Source organism: Nannobrachium achirus (assembly GCF_963921795.1).
Source record: "Nannobrachium achirus genome assembly, chromosome: 23".
In the NCBI taxonomy this organism is placed as follows: domain Eukaryota; kingdom Metazoa; phylum Chordata; class Actinopteri; order Myctophiformes; family Myctophidae; genus Nannobrachium; species Nannobrachium achirus.
The window spans coordinates 20,931,118-20,947,529 of record NC_137830.1 but is presented as its reverse complement, the minus strand read 5'-3'; the positions used below and the strand labels follow the sequence as shown (position 1 = coordinate 20,947,529).

General features: G+C 43.0%; 1 protein-coding gene across 2 annotated transcripts in view; it reads right to left on the bottom strand.

The window, feature by feature from the left end:
- dock4b (dedicator of cytokinesis 4b) overlaps positions 1 to 16,412 on the bottom strand; it is a gene marked incomplete at both ends in the record, with an annotated part of 311,706 nt that overhangs the window by 57,579 nt on the left and 237,715 nt on the right. For both annotated transcript variants that reach the window (XM_080753915.1, XM_080753916.1), the window contains 7 exons: positions 79 to 183; positions 1,188 to 1,274; positions 7,706 to 7,854; positions 9,185 to 9,278; positions 10,366 to 10,426; positions 10,708 to 10,803; positions 14,157 to 14,183. In XM_080753915.1, the coding sequence (XP_080610041.1) occupies positions 79 to 183; positions 1,188 to 1,274; positions 7,706 to 7,854; positions 9,185 to 9,278; positions 10,366 to 10,426; positions 10,708 to 10,803; positions 14,157 to 14,183 (619 nt within the window). The remainder of the gene's footprint in view (positions 1 to 78; positions 184 to 1,187; positions 1,275 to 7,705; positions 7,855 to 9,184; positions 9,279 to 10,365; positions 10,427 to 10,707; positions 10,804 to 14,156; positions 14,184 to 16,412) is intronic.

Genomic DNA, 16,412 nt, shown 5'->3' with positions numbered 1-16,412 from the left:
TATGACAGTTATTGCACCTAAATAGTCCTCCACATTTCTTTATGATTCTTTCATCAATTAATGCTCTGTCGTTCTTACCCTCAGGAAGAAGGGAAACTTCTTGCCGTAGAAACCCACTCTGAAGAATTCGGGCTCGAGTCTCTGCTGGTCCATGATTTTATCGTACAGGGAAGCCTCCATCATCTAACGGCAAGAAAGTAACGATCGTCTCAATGCATGTCATCATCCCTGACATTTCTATGGCACAGCGATCGTTTCCATTGACTTTTCGTGGGTGGCAATAACTAGCATCAATTGCCTCAACTGCCTTTTAATCTTCTGAAATCTGTATTCTACAGGAGTGTGATTGTTTTCAAATGGGTGCAAAAAAACGGAACGGAACGGAACGGAATAAAGTATATTGATCCCTGTAGGGACGCTGGGTAGTTTTCTGTAATAGAGCCTTTTTTAAACCATGAATGGTGTTGGAAAAATTACTCAAATCAAGTATCAATACTGCAATGTAGAAATACTCTAAGTAAAAGTCCGGAATTCAACATTTACATGAGTAAAAGTACAACAGTGTTGGTGTCAAAATGCACTTAAAGTGACAAAAGTAGAAATTACTCATTAAGAACAAAGTCCTATTTCACAAGTTTTCAAATGTATAAATATATTTGGAAATAGCATATAGACAATATCACAATGGCCAAAACATGCTGTAGATAGAGCTGAAGTGGTTAATGTATGTTTAGTAATACAAATCTAAATCTACAAAGTAACTGGTAGCTAAAGCTGTCAAATAAATGTAGTGGAGTAGAAGTACAAGTATTGGAAATTGGAAATAGTAATTAGTTACTTTCCACCACTGACACGGATAATGTGTAAAAAAAAAAAAAAAAGAAGAGATCCGAGCACTAAAAAAAGAATGCAGAGGAGAGTGTCCTATAAGGTATCATTATACATGTGAACTAAAGACTACAAGGTTTACAAAAGAGAGGAAATAAAGTTCAAACAAATTTGATTCTATAAAACAGCCAACATAATTTCGATCGGTTAAGGTCTTCATCTGGGCGAAACGTATTTTAACTTCACTTCTTCTCCTCCACAAACAGAAGAAGAGCTCCGATCTCTTCTTCTGTTTCCTCAGTATTGTTTAGTGTTTTTCTCATAGATGATGGTGTGTGTTGTTACGTGCACTCACTCACCCTCATCTTGCTCAGGTTCCTGTAGTCGTAGTAGGACTCGTACTGGTCTGCCAGTTCCCTGCACAAGATGATGCCGTTCTCCCAACACTGAGGGAACACACACACACACACACACACACGCACACGCACACGCACACACACACACACACACACACACACACACACACACACAAATATAATTACATGAAACTACGCCACATTTGGCTGTGGGCCCCGTGGAACATCTTTTTTAAAAAAAATCCACAGACCCCAGGGGTCTTTGAGGGGGTCCCCAGCTAAATGATCCACATTGTATAACATCCTGGTCAAGCCGGTCTTACCAGGCTGAGTGCTGGCGAATAAGTGCGACATGAGTAAAATCATCTCTTTCCACAATGGAAGATCGGCAACATTCTGTCCCAATAAAATCTCTACAATGGAACTTCACACAAAAACTGGCTTCCGAGACGTGATCACATAAACACCATCGCCTAAGATGACTTGGACACGAATTTCGAATGCCCCCAAAGTGGCCCTCAGATGGACACCACCGGGGAAAAGGAAACGAGACCGACCTAAGATCAAGTAAGTACATATGGAACCAAACGGACCTGTATGGAAGCATAAGAGGGTCCTTTTGGTTCCATTTTGTACACTGTCAGCGTTAGCATACAGTCAGAAGATCGTAAACACCTGCTAACACAATAACAGCATGTAAACTGCCCTCGACCTCTGCAGTTCTATGCAGACCAGTGGTTCTAAAACATTTGCATGTATTTGGCCACAGACAGACCCCCATTTGAAAAGGTGTTCCGCCAAGAACTAGACCCCCATGTGAGAATATATTTGATTTAGCATTTAAAAAATGCTTTAAAAATCTACAAGCTCAAAACGTGTCGCAAGATCTGCTATTTTCAAGTGGTTTAAGTGGTTAAAGTGATGCTATATCAACACATTTTGCCGGGGACCCCCTGGAACCCCCTCAAGGACCCCTGTAAAACTACTGTTGCAGACAATCTCTCTGTCTGCAACGCCTCACACAGAGTCACCAGCCGTGTCACTGCAGTGTCACCCTCTCTCCACCGGATGTCAGCGATGTGCAGGAATTTCCAGTGGAGGCTAATCTGTCTGGGCCCTGCAGGTGCTCCGGGGCCCTCAGCCATCCAGCTAATTAAATGAAAGAAGCCCTCCCCCTCCTGTCGCCGTCTCGTCCCCGGGCGGCCGGCGGCGGCAGATGGCGGGCCGTGGCGAAATTCACTGGTGAAATTGGACGGTGAGTAACGAGCTGTGCCGGTTTTAACGACTCCGCGGAGCTTGTGCGAGATTGGATCAGCGAGCGCTTGAGCATTTTGAGTACCACTCTTTTTCCCACACCTCGCCGCTTCCTCCGAGAACAACAACCGACTACAAGGCCAAGGAAATAGAGAAGGTGTGTGTGGTGGAGTTTTTGTAGGGAAAAGTAGGGACATCTGATCATGTGCACATGTGCACTTTAAATCAAAGTTGACCATTGTCTGATTGACATGGTTTATTTACTCTGTCTCTCTGTGATTTAAAGTGTATCCTGTAGTCTTCTGTGGTTGTTGAGAAAGATATCTGCAACAGGGCAGAAAGCCCGCAACACTCCAAGTTAGCACTCAAGGAATCTCCTTTTCACATGATTTTATTTACCTCAACTGGACAGAAGCAACGTACGCGTTTCGACCCTTCGGTCGTGCAACAACCACAGGGTTCGATGGTGGTTGTTGCACTGTGCATTTAATGGTTGTGGTTTATGGTTTATGTCTGGAGCAATGGACCGAACGAATGTCCCCATGTGGGACAATTAAGTTGATATGGATTCTGAAGGGATGAAAGAGAGAGAGAGTGAGAGACCCCAAGGTTGCAGGGGGTCACTAGCTAAATGTGTTACTATAGCATCAGCATCAGTCTAACCACTTTAACCCTACTTTATACTTAGGCTATTTCGAAAATATGCAACAATTTTTCAAAAAAAATTACAAAAAATGATGAACAAATGTTTAACAACACATCTTCTCACAAAACCTTTTCACATCGGGGGCCGTGGCCATACACATAAATTAGTCGAAATGTGGATGGCTGGCCGTCACTAATAGATTTTCATTTGCCCACCTGGCCCCCCAACTGTGGAATAAACTCCCTGTCGCACTTAGAACAACAGACTCACTCCCTAGCTTCCGCCGTGGCCTGAAGACTCACCTCTTCAGACTCCACCAAAGCCCATAGCACTTACCACAGCACTCGCCTACCCTCAATGACCATACATGAAAGCTAGATAGCATTCTTAGGTTTTACCGGTATATAAAGTAGGTTTTATACTGAGTAGGTCCTTGGTCTACTTACGTAATTTTTTCTAGATTCATATTTCTTTTTTTTTTCTTTTTTTTTTTAAACATCTGTTTATTAACTTTTTTTTTCAGGTAGCAAATATAAACAGCAAAATATAAAATATACAATTAGAGTAAGAAATAACAAGTGAACAAACACAGAATTCAAAAACTAAAATTAAAAGTAAGACAATAAGTCCAGACAATATACAAAAAACTGAAATAACAAATGTAAACAGAAAAATACAAATAAAAAATAAAAAAAACATACAGACGGCTGATGGCGGTACGCGTCCCCAGACTAGGCGGACAACACTGAGAGCAATCACAATCCATATCTTACTGATATTAACAGACAACCCTAGGGGGCAGCTGATCACTATCTGTTCTCTTCCAAGTCTCTAGCAAACTGAGAATAGGTGACCAAATCTTATAGAAAAGAGGCTCCCTATCCGAGAGGACAAACCTTATTTTCTCTAGGTGTAAGACTCCTCCTAGCTCCTTTATCCATAAATTGATTGAAGGGGGTTTTTTCTGATTTCCAGGCTTGAAGGATTAACTTCCTAGCCAAGAATGTAGAGAGCATAATAGCCTGTCCTTCATGTTTATTTAGAGCCCACCCTGGCTCCAGCACCCCAAAGAGTGCAGTCAATGGAGCCGGGGAGAAGTCCCTCTCATAGGCTTTAGCAAAAAAATCAAAGATTTGATTCCAGAAGTTTTGCAACTTATGGCACAGAATGAATTGATGTGCCAGGGTCCCTTCTTCAATAGAACATCTACCACATAGGGGAGAAGATTCATTGAATAATTTATGTAGTTTAGCCGGAGAAAAGTGCAGTCTGTGAACAATCTTAAATTGGATCAGGGAGTGCCTGACATTAATCGAGCTGCGGTGAATATTATTGATACATTCCTCCCATGTTTCATCCGAAATATCCAATCCCAGCTCACTTTGCCAACTTTCCTTAAATGGGAGGGAAGATGGGCTAGACAAGTCCTGTAAAATGTGATAGAATTCAGAGACTGCACCTTTACCGAAAGGTTCGACATGCATTATGCTCTCTAGTACAGGATGGGACGTTTTTTGTTCAAAACGTGGGACGTGGGTTCTGAAAAAATCTCTCATCTGAAAATATCTGAAAAGGTGTAGATTCATATTTCTATGCAATTGATGTTGCAATGTTGTTTATTGTAGCTTATTGTAAGTCGCTCTGGATTAAGATACCTAAATACCTAAACTGTAAACAGTAAACTGTTGAGAGAACCACTGACTGCGTCAGAAAGTGTTGGGAAGCCGAGACCACGGGAACGAGAGGCGCACACGGCAGCACCTCCGCAGGGTGAGATTCAACCTCCGCTGCAATGAATTCACAGCTGCCATTTCCATAACATTTATCCAGCCAACGACCCTGCAGATCAATAAAGAGTGATTACCGTCGGCCGCCGCCGGTCGTCCAGAACGTTTCCGTCGATGTATTTGGCACCGTCGCCTCTCCTTTAAAAACAGAGCAGTAAGTGCCGCTTTAACGCTCCGCCGCGGGAGGATATGTGGAGCGAAATGGAAATCAGCAATCCGTGCGCGCACACACTGGTGCGGGCCCTCCAGTGGTAAATATTTTATAGAAAATAAACGCCGGCACGATTGATGTGTCGCTCAATCATACACAGAGAGAGAGAGAGAGAGAGAGGGGGGAGTAGGGAGAAATAGAGGAAAGTAGAGATGCACCGATCAGGTTTTTTGGGGCCGATACCGATCACCGATCAGCTGGAATCAATATCTGCCGATACCGATATTACCGATCGATCACAGCGTGGAAACAATATCTGCCAATCCCGATATTACCGATCGATCACAGCGTGAAATCCATAAATTCTGCTATTGTGTCACTGTCGGAGCATTTATATATTTAATGATTCCTCTTACACAACATTGACATTGTATATATTAATTCAATTCAACTTTATATTCTAAGGTCATGATTTGATTCGATTCTCAATATGATATATTATCGTATCGTAAATCATTTTAGTCCTAGGAAAATTCCTCCTCAAGAAAAACAAAACAAAAAGGTTTTCTTATAAAGACAGTGGCAATATTGTCTATCCTTCATTATTTTCAAGGTTATTTGGCTATAATGGTTAATAGCAACAATAATAGGCCAAATAGGCCCTTAAGATTTTCTGTACACTATATACATATTTGGGGTCCTTGCTCTTGGCATGAAAATGTTTGAGAACCACTGTTCTTAAACAATATCAGACAACAACATTTCTGTTTGACTGACCTTCCCAGTTTTTTATTTTTATAGACCTGTTTGCTGGAAAAAACAGGATATGGCAACACTTTTATAGACCTGTTTGCTTGTTTCTGTCGCAGAAACTAAATGGCAACGCTTCATCCTCCTTACATCTAGTGCTAATGGTTAGCACCTGTGGAAATGACTGTTTTAAACTATATAAGGGAACTACAAACGTTCTCCTTAGATCGACAACAACTACCTCCAACTGTTGTCCTCCAATGACTTTGGAATTATGTTTTTTGGAATTAAGTTTAACAGCAACGTTACAGCCTCTCTCTCTTCTCTCACGTCGCAGAGAGAGAGAGATAGAGAGAGATAGAGAGAGAGAGAGAGAGAGAGAGAGAGAGAGAGAGAGAGAGAGAGAGACGAGCGGAGCCTCGTTAACCCAAAGAGAGAGAGAGAGAGAGAGAGAGACACGAGCGGGGGAGAGAGAGAGAGAGAGAGAGAGAGAGAGAGAGAGAGAGAGAGAGAGAGAGAGAGAGAGAGAGAGAGAGAGAGAGAGAGACACGAGCGGGGGAGAGAGAGAGAGAGAGAGAGAGAGAGAGAGAGAGAGAGAGAGAGAGACACGAGCGGAGCCTCGTTAACCCAAAGAGAGAGAGAGAGAGAGACACGAGCGGAGCCTCGTTAACCCAACAACACAGCTGAAAACGCATTCATCTGATCACTCAAATCGTGGATTTTACTTTGAGAAGTCAACACCTACAAAGGTAGAAGTCGGCTACTATTCCAATGGTGTATCCAATATGTTTAAAACAAACAGCTTTCATCTCACTCTGTCCCCCTTTCTTCGGTGCATGTCTGTGTGTGGTGTGGGAGGAGGGGGGGATTAAGTGGCTCACAGACAGAAGTGAACATGGAGCCGCACGCACGCACGCACACACACACACACACACACACACACACACACACACACACACACACACACACACACACACACACACACAGAGAAGAGAGGAGAACAGAGCTCTCCTTCGTCAGAAGCACGCATGCACAACGCGCACGTGAATCGAACGTCAACGTCCCTTTTGCTTCAATCCCTTGATCGGCTCGCTTTGATCCAATTATGGAAACACCGATCAAAACCGATACGGCCTTGATCGGCCGATCTGATATCGGAACCGATCAATCGGTTCACCTCTAGAGGAAAGGGAGAGAGAAAGGAGATGTAACTCTTGTTGAACGCGTGACTTTAAAGATGGGGTGCTGTGGTGTGATTTCACCTCCCCCCAAAACATGAAGGTATGTCATCATGATGAGTACGGGGGAATCGAAACAGCAGGACATCGAAATATCGAGATTTGGGAAATGGGGCGTTCCAAGAGCAGACTACAAGGTGCTGAGTCAGGCTTAGTACCATCTATGGTAGGTAAGCGCTCCTTCCAATAAGTAGTATGGTAGGAGCGCCTGTGATTTTACACTCAACTGGCAGCCGTCGGCATTCATCATGATATACACCTGTGATCCGCACAATATGGGACATACGCACTGCTTGGTGAATTTCACGTCAGTTTTAGCCTACAAATTATACGGATTTGGTCACTTTATTTACACATTATTCACGACCAGATTAATGTTTCAGATGAATCTGTCCCAATGTGAGGCAATGAGGTTTTGGGCGGACATGAGTAAATTACGCGTTTAGTAAACTATTTTAACATTTATGATAGAGTAGGCTATGTTTCTCAGGCATTCATTTCCCTTAGCATTTCAGACCGGATATAGAACAATAGCGGATTTGAAATCGTTGGAAAACTGGCATCAATACGGGTCTGTAGAAACCAATGGCGTAACTTTGTCCATATTTTTTTTTACGTTCTAATGTTGGGAGCTTTATAGATTCGCTACTTTCGCTATTGTTAATGATAAGAAAGAACAGGAGAAATGCTTTTACCTTCCCCCGGTCAAAGTTCTGTACGATGGTGAGGTGGAGGTATTCTTTGCGCTGCCACTCGCTCTGCATGGGATAGTTGAGGAACTCTCTGAGCGGTCGCTCTGACCACTCCAACAGCTCATCATAGAGCAGCAGGGTGTAGGAGGCCTCTGGAATATAAAAACACACACAGTTGCAGGCACGTGCACACATCAAAGGGGGCTTGAGCCCCTGCCCTTTTATCCGTCTAAAAAAGTGCCCTCTCCAGACCATGAATGCAAGTAGTGAAAATAGCCGATCTCCAAGCCAGCCGGAGCCGGAGCCGAGATCTTCTCGCGGCCCTGTCACGTCCCACAGCACCCGCAGTGGACCGGAGCATCGCGGAGTGTTAGATATTCACCCGCGGTGGGACCAGAGCATCGCGGAGGGTTAGATATTCACCCGCGGTGGGACCAGAGCATCGCAGAGGGTTAGATATTCACCCGCGGCGGAATGGAGCATCGTGACAGGTTAGATTTTCACCTGCGTTAGTTTTACTGAGGTTAGGGTTAGGGTCAAAGTTTGGTTTAGGTGCTGCCTCCCGGCGCTCCGTATCGTCGGCAGGTTAACATTTCACCTGCGTCCCTTGAGGGGCCGCGGCCCCCCTCCATGGGTATGTGGGACAGGACGGGGACGCGATAAGAACTCGCCCTCCATCCTGCAAGCTCACAACGCGTTGCAGGGCGACACGGTGTGAGCTTGGAGGTCTGTTTTTTTTTTAATATTTTCACCAAAACATAAAGGCCCTTTTAGATATTTCAGCCCCTGCCTCTTTGATATTCTCTGCACGTCTGCACAGTTGTATAGCTATACTTTGGCAAATCGACCGGCTTCATCAGGGATCGTGTGCTTCCATCTTGCTAAGAGATATGTCATATAGTTTAATTTATATACATTTATTAGTGACTTAATTTGTCCCAACAGTACAGTACTTGTGTGACTTAATTGTCTCGTAAACCCTAAAGGTTGGCGCGCTCATCCTCCTACAGTTTGGGAGGCACACACAAGCCATGTGTCAAGTCGACTGTCTTCCTCGGGAAGATGTGTGCACGGGCCTTAATTTTGCTTCCATTTTGGGGATATATAGGGATATGTCATATACTTTATTTTATATATGAATGTATTAGTGAATATATTTTTTGAAAATAAAAATAATCTACAAACTCACAAAGCTCTCACACACGCACGCACGCACGCACGCACGCACGCACGCACGCACGCACGCACGCACGCACGCACGCACGCACGCACGCACGCACGCACGCACGCACGCACGCACGCACGCACGCACGCACGCACGCACGCACGCACACACACACACACACACACACACACACACACACACACACACACACACACACACACACACACACACACACACACACACACACACACACACACACACACACACACACACACACACACACACACACACACACACACACACACACACACACACACCTGTGTAGTTCTGGGCTTTCAGATGCAGGTCATAGAGTTTGTGGATGTAACGAATGTACATCTCCTCTTTGTTCAACTCGGTCTTATAGAAGTTCTGGAAAAGTAAACAAACAAAGAAGGAGCTCGATTAAGATTGAGAGAGAGAGAGAGACAGACAGACAGAGAGACAGAGAAAATCAGACAGAGAGATGGACAGAGACAGATACAGAGAGAGAGAGAGAGAGAGAGAGAGAGAGAGACTGTCATACAAAAATATTTTCTGCACTGCTGAATAACATTGACTTCCTGGCTTTTCTGCCTACGAGCCCAGGTGGTCTCACAGATGGCTACTGTTATATAAGACGGGGGGGGGGGTGTATCATCACAACAACAACAGCATAGGTTGGAGCATGCTATTATGTCTCATATGTGAGAGTAATGGATGAGTGGGGTACCGTACCACAGCATCCCCAAGATTACATTAACTTATGCTTACAGTATGCTTTAAACAAACATTTTCAAAAAATCTCAACGCATGTCATTGTGATGCGATGCATTGTAAGCCCATCTGTGTCCATCGCAGAAATTGTGGTCGTTAGAAATTATAGTTGTTTGCTCTTGTGACATTAATTCTGCTTTGGGGCCTAGTTTCGAACTTCAATGGAGTCATGGTTTTGTCATTTTCAGAAAGACTGCCTAAAGTCATCATTTCCGGGAGAGATGGCATAATTTAGGGCCCAAAACCCGTTTCCCAAATAGCGAAAATGGAGAATCGACATGCTCACAGCGCGGCAAAACGTGAAACAGGGATGCAAGGTTGAAAGTGGTTAATAAATGTATGGTTGTAGACAATATGAAAATATATACAGTATGTCACATGGGCATGGATTGAGATGCACTCAGCGTTGATCTGAAATCATCAAAGTTGGTGAAAATATGCATAAAATAACTGAATTTGAGGTTAAATGTGAACACTAGGGGGTGTTAACTGCCACCCCCTGAGAACCCAAATGACGCCCCTGAGGGATATTAAGGCATGTTATACTGTCTTTTATATTACTTTGTTATCCTTTGTTATTACCACTTCTATGTACTTGTTTTACTCGATTTACCTTAGGATTAATAAAGGCCTATCTGTCTGTCTGTCTGTCTGTCTGTCTGTCTGTCAGTCTGTCAGTCTGTCAGTCTGACTGTCTACTCACCAGCAAACTGACCGTACATCCAATCTTCTTCCCATCCACCTCACCCAGCTTCATACAGTCCCTGTGAAGGACACAAGCAATTCATCACAGCTGCTGTACGTCGCTGATTAAAGGCGTGACATGCTGACAGCTGTCAACACAATCAAGAGCCACTCCAGTGTTCGACGTGTGCATCTCTCAAATGAGTACAGTATGTACTGTAAACAGGATTTGAAGAAATCTGTGTGGTTGTGTATTTCAATCTTAATGTGTGTGTGTGTGTGTGTGTGCGTGCGTGCGTGCGTGCGTGCGTGCGTGCGTGCGTGCGTGCGCGCGCGTGCGTGCGTGCCAGTCAGTCCTAACCTGTAGTCCAGCAGTCTCTCCATTAGTCGAGTGACGGTAGCAATCAGCGAGATGCCACTCTCTCTCCACGTCTCTCTCTCTATCTTCTTCAACAGGCTGTAGAGCATGGAGAGAGAGACAGAGAGAAAGAGAGACCGAGAGATAGAGGCACAGTAGGAGAGAGAAAGAAAAAGAGACGGAGAGAAACAGTGTTGTCACAACAGTGACAGTGGGAATAAGAGACAAAAAGAGGACCGAGAAGTCAGACACAGTTCAGACGAGAACAAAGACACGAAAATAGAGGAGACATTTAAATAAAACGTAAGTTAATGACAGTCCCAAACACGCATGCAGTATGCCAGAGGTCCTCTCTGTGCTGACTAGAGCAGGGGTCTTCAATGTTTTTCATCGCAAGGACCCCTTAGCTGAGAGAAAGATGTAGCAGAGACCCCCACAACTTTTTTCATAGATTCCACATACCGATAGTTTCATTGTCTGACAGTTCATCAGTGTATTTTGGATTCATGTTAATGTGTATTTTCAGGCATTTAACCACTTAAATTGACAATTCTTGACCTTTCACTCTGTCTTCTCACTGTTTTTTTCTGTTATTTATTTCCATCTACACCAAACTATTTGCCGAAAATAACCGATCAACAGATCTGCTACTGTATTTTCAGGTTAACGTTCCACCCAGAATAGGGATACTAGGGTTCAAGTAGTTCATGACACATCTGTCTTACACATATAAAACTACTTTAACACTTTCCATGCCAGGGCCAAATGGCCCCAAGGTAGCTGTGCCAGGATTTTGTATGTTTTTCTTTACTATGCAATGAAAAAAAATGTTTTTTTCCCCCACAGAAACGGACACAGTTGTTGTGATTCAGTGGCAAAAATAATTTTGTCAATCAGACAAATGGTTCCAGAGATAGAGCTAAATGAAACAAAAAAAGTGTCCATCCACTAGAATGGACACACATTTTCTCAATCAGCTAAATGAGGGAGCCAACACACAAACAGAGAAAAGCATCTCTCTGATCTCAGGTCATTTTGACATATTTAAAAAAAAAAAAAGAAAAAAGAATAATCAATTTTTATTATTCTCGTCAAAAGCCGTCATTGGCACTGACGGCGATTCAATGATTCTCGTCAATCTACCTCTGTGGCATGGAAATAGTTAATGATTTAGCCAGCAGGCCACAGTGGCTCTTAATCTACAAAGTTGTTTCTCCGAGCCATGTACACGTTTAATTTACGCATTTACACAGTTAATCGTGTCAGGGTCCAGAGGGAAGGCCTGCAAGAAAAGTCGTCCGTCGTGAAAAGCGAGAAAACAAGCAAAATAAGATACGTTATTTTTTTCCCTTCTACATATTGAGACAGTTCGATTATTAGAAGCTTCACATTTCTACAGGTAAATGTTGTGGGATCCATAAATACAACGGCAAGGAAGAGGTTTCCTCCAAATATTTTCACTCTTGTGCATAGCTGGTTCTCATTATTCTGCGGAACCAGTAGCTATAGCTGATTGCTGTGTTTTTATCACATTTCTGACAGCCTGTTGAGCTTGTCACAACTCACAACAGAGTAGGCGCTCCAAATAATAGCTGATTATGATTTCACAGTTCTGCCAGCCAATAACTGGGTTTTCTTTTCAGTGTTTTCCTTTTAACCGAGTAGGAGCCAAATGTCCGTCCAGTTCCTCCCTCACATGCTCACAACATCCCCCACAGCAGTTGTTATAAGTGGAGTCAGTATTAACCACTTGAACAATGTTTTACAGACATCCCAAGTCTCCCGGATGTTGCGGGAGTCTCCCGGAAATCAACGTCTCCTCCCGCACACCCGCGAGTGGCACTGAACCTCCCGGAAATCCCGTCCGCTCCCGCAAATGCCTGCCATATCCATCTGGATCCGGTCTAGAACCGGATCTGCAACCCGCGATGCAAATAAATGTGTTCTCATTCGTCGTCGAACTGTCAATCTGGCAAATGAATGATTGTGGGAGATGTGGGCGTCTAAAAGTGACCAACCACTGGTCTCAGATGCAGAGACTGGGTTCTCATTAAGCGCGAAGGATATATTCAGCTCATAACAGTAAACAGACAGGTTTTGACAGCTGCTTAATATGAATAAAATAACAGTACTTCACAACTTTCGGTTCTTTTTCGCTGGACATACAACTGGACATATAGCTGCAGTGCGTTAGCCTGTGCGACGCATGGCGGCCTGCAGGCAGGCTGTTGTGTGTGTCTCACTGTGAGAGTGACAGAACTTTCTCCCAAATACCCGTATTGGCCCGAATATACCACGATATTTTATTCTAATAAACATATCCTCAAAATAGAGAGTTGTTTTATATTCGGCGCTTAGACATTTTCCATTGTAATTACACATCCGCGCTAGCAGATGGCGCCGGTACGGCATTACTGAAGTAACCGCAGTAGGCAAGTGAATCAAAACAGGGAACACACGTGCACGCATGTACTCAGTCAGCTGTGACGTAAAATGGAGGAACAACAACAACGCGACCGTCTTGAACAAAGTGGCTCTAAAGCTGGACAAGTAAGCAAACAACAGAGGCGAAGTTATGATGCCAACTTTAAATTAATGGTTATCAACGCGGCAGAGTCAACAAACAACCGCCAAGCGGCCAAGAAATATGGTGTCACAAAAAGAACGTCTCCAGTCGGCACTCCATCCTATATGGGTGGTGCTATAAAAAGTTTTTCTTTATAAATAACTTTATTTTGTCTTCAATATTTTTTTTTCTCAAAATGATATTCGAAAAATAGGGGTCGTATTATAATCAGAGTCGTGGTAAATTCGGAATAATACGGGGAGGTAAGAAAGACATCATGCTATAAATTAACCCGATTATATTAAGCCTAAAATGGTTCCGCCGCCATGCAGAACCATTTTTAACAGTTTTTAACAATTTTTAACCGTAGAAAAATTAGTAAAATCCGAGAAAAAAACGATATTTTTTCGGGCGCACGTGCACAGGGGACCTCCCGGAAATGCTGATATCAAAGTTGGGATGTCTGGTTTTATAGCCTACTTCAGCTATAAAAAAAGAGAAACTTTGCAAGCTTGTACTTTAGGTCTGATTTTGAATACTTTTGAACATTTCTAATCTTCTCTTATGGGGGTCCCTGGCACACAATCTTTTCAGAAGCAGGTCCGTGGCCAAATACATATGGATTCGGGGGTCCCTGACATGAAAAGGTTTGAGGATCTACGGACCCCACGGGTTTGGCCAGCTCCTGCTGGCGCCTGTTTGCCCACCCTGATGCCACCCATCTCTCCCTGTGCCCGGCCCCCCACCCACACCTCCCTGTTTCCACCCGTCCACACACACACACACACACACACACACACACACACACACACACACACACACACACACACACACACAAACACAAACACACACGCACATCAAGAGAGCGAAGAGGAGAGCATCTTACCTAGGGTACGGACCAAACAGGGGTATTCTACTCCAGGCGGGGTGCATAGGCGGAACAAATTGATATTAATAGGATTAATATCAGCACACACTCACACAGGTTAGTTCAGGGGTTAGTGGGGTCAGCAGCAGTGGGGAAATTAACAAACTAAACGTAAAAAATGTATAATTAAAAATATATATATAAATTATAAAACCATAAATAAAAATCTACATGTGGAATATAACCATCAACAAATAATTGATTTACAGTTTGGGTAAGAATAATAATATTACACTTGCTTGAACGCTTAACCGCATCTACTACTCTGCATAATTATGCATTTCAAATTCTGCAATTCTCTCTGTAATGTACCACATACTATACAGCATGATGGAGGGTGGTGAAGGTAGTGATCGACTACGAAAAGACGATGAAACAATTAAAGAAGTGAATAAAGGTGTATTTAGTAGTGATCCCAGACGGGAAATTACTTTTAACCATTGACCCAATAAGACAGATACTGATCAACAATACTTATCTGGCCGAGTCATAATTTTTCAGTGGCAGAGGATGTACTGAGAAGTAAAAGTTGCAATACCACAATATAAAAATACTACAGTATGTTGCATGTAAAAGGCCTGTATTACTTTTTAAATAGCAGATCTACAAGCTCACAACGTGTGCACTGCACCGTGAGCTTGTAGATCGGCTATTTTCAAAAAAAAAAGAAAAAAGTAAAACATGGCCTATGGCAAGTATTTAATGCATGTTTTGTAATAATGATCTAAATCTGAAAAATAACTAGTAAGTGACATTTTTAAATAATTGTAGTGGAGTGAAAGTGCAAAATTTGCCTCAGAGGTGTAGTGGAGGAGAAGTAAAAGTATTACCCAATTGGAAATACTCGACATTGTACTTTGCACAGCATTGAGTGTATGTACTTCCACCACTGTAAACCTTTAACTATAGCCAGTTAGCCACACATCAAGAGGACGTTTTTATTCCAAGGACTTTTTGGTGGACATAATGTACAGAGAAAGTGGAAAACAAACAAGCAAGAAGTCACACACCAATATTGTTGAGGTGCTGACCACGGTGCAGAAGATTTGAGATGAACTAGTAGCCACGATTTAATGATAAGAAACCAACGTTTTGACCAGACAAAGGTCAAAACAAAGAATGAACCTCACATTGACACATTCCATTGAGTTCCATTGGAGGAGGTTTGTCCGCAATCTTGGGAAGCGGCAGGCCATTATCATGCATTGTCAATATGTTTTCAGATTTTTACATATTATGAAAGACAGAATGTAAGCTTTCAAATGATGTGTCATTTAATGAAATCGGAAAATATGATGTGTCCATTTGAGACTTGTTAAACCAAACGAACGAATACCCAAAGCAGAGAAAATGCCCTGCAAAGGTTCCTCCGTTTCTCTAGAGTGCAGAAATGTGAGTGACAATACGATGCCTCCACTAGTTTTACAGCGGTCAATACTAGAAATACACTTGATAAGACAGACTGTGTATGTATTTTTATGTGGCAGCTGGACATAAACCAGGAGTACATTCCCAAAGGGAAGAATAAAGTAACCTCAAGGTCAGGTACAGAATCCACCATAACACCAAAAAATATTTTCTAAATTCATGATGTACAACAATAATTAAAACACACTTGAATCTGAATAGCCTAACAAGAGAACAGCATTAAAATGTGGCATCTGTTCCATGGAAGGGAGATCTTGATATATTGTCAATGCATGATAATTGCACGAAATGTTGGTTTCTTGTCATAAGTTGTTACTTCGTGGGTGAGTAGTGTGGCCTCTTTCTTCATCTCAGGACATAATAGAATGAGTTTGTGAATTGGACAGAGCGATCACAATATGAAATGAAAATATTATGATTTTGTTTAGTGTTTTGTCCATAAATTGCCACTGTGTACGGACAAGGAAAATGTGAACTTGCACAAAACACCACAAAAAAAGCAAGGACACACATACACTACACACACACACATACACACAGGCGCAAGCACACACCGTATGAACACTTGGGACATCCCACCACAACATGCAGGGGCACAAACCCGGGTGCACATACAGATCGTGGGAGGGGTGGACAGGGTGCGAGAGGACGACTGGCCAAGGAGGACATTGTGTGTGACGGATGAAATGTGAGCGGAGCTTTCACCCCCTAGACACTAGTATCACTTACCTCTGGTGAGCAAAAAAGCCTTATTTACGCGCCGTAGTACGGCAGTGTCGCTTGCCA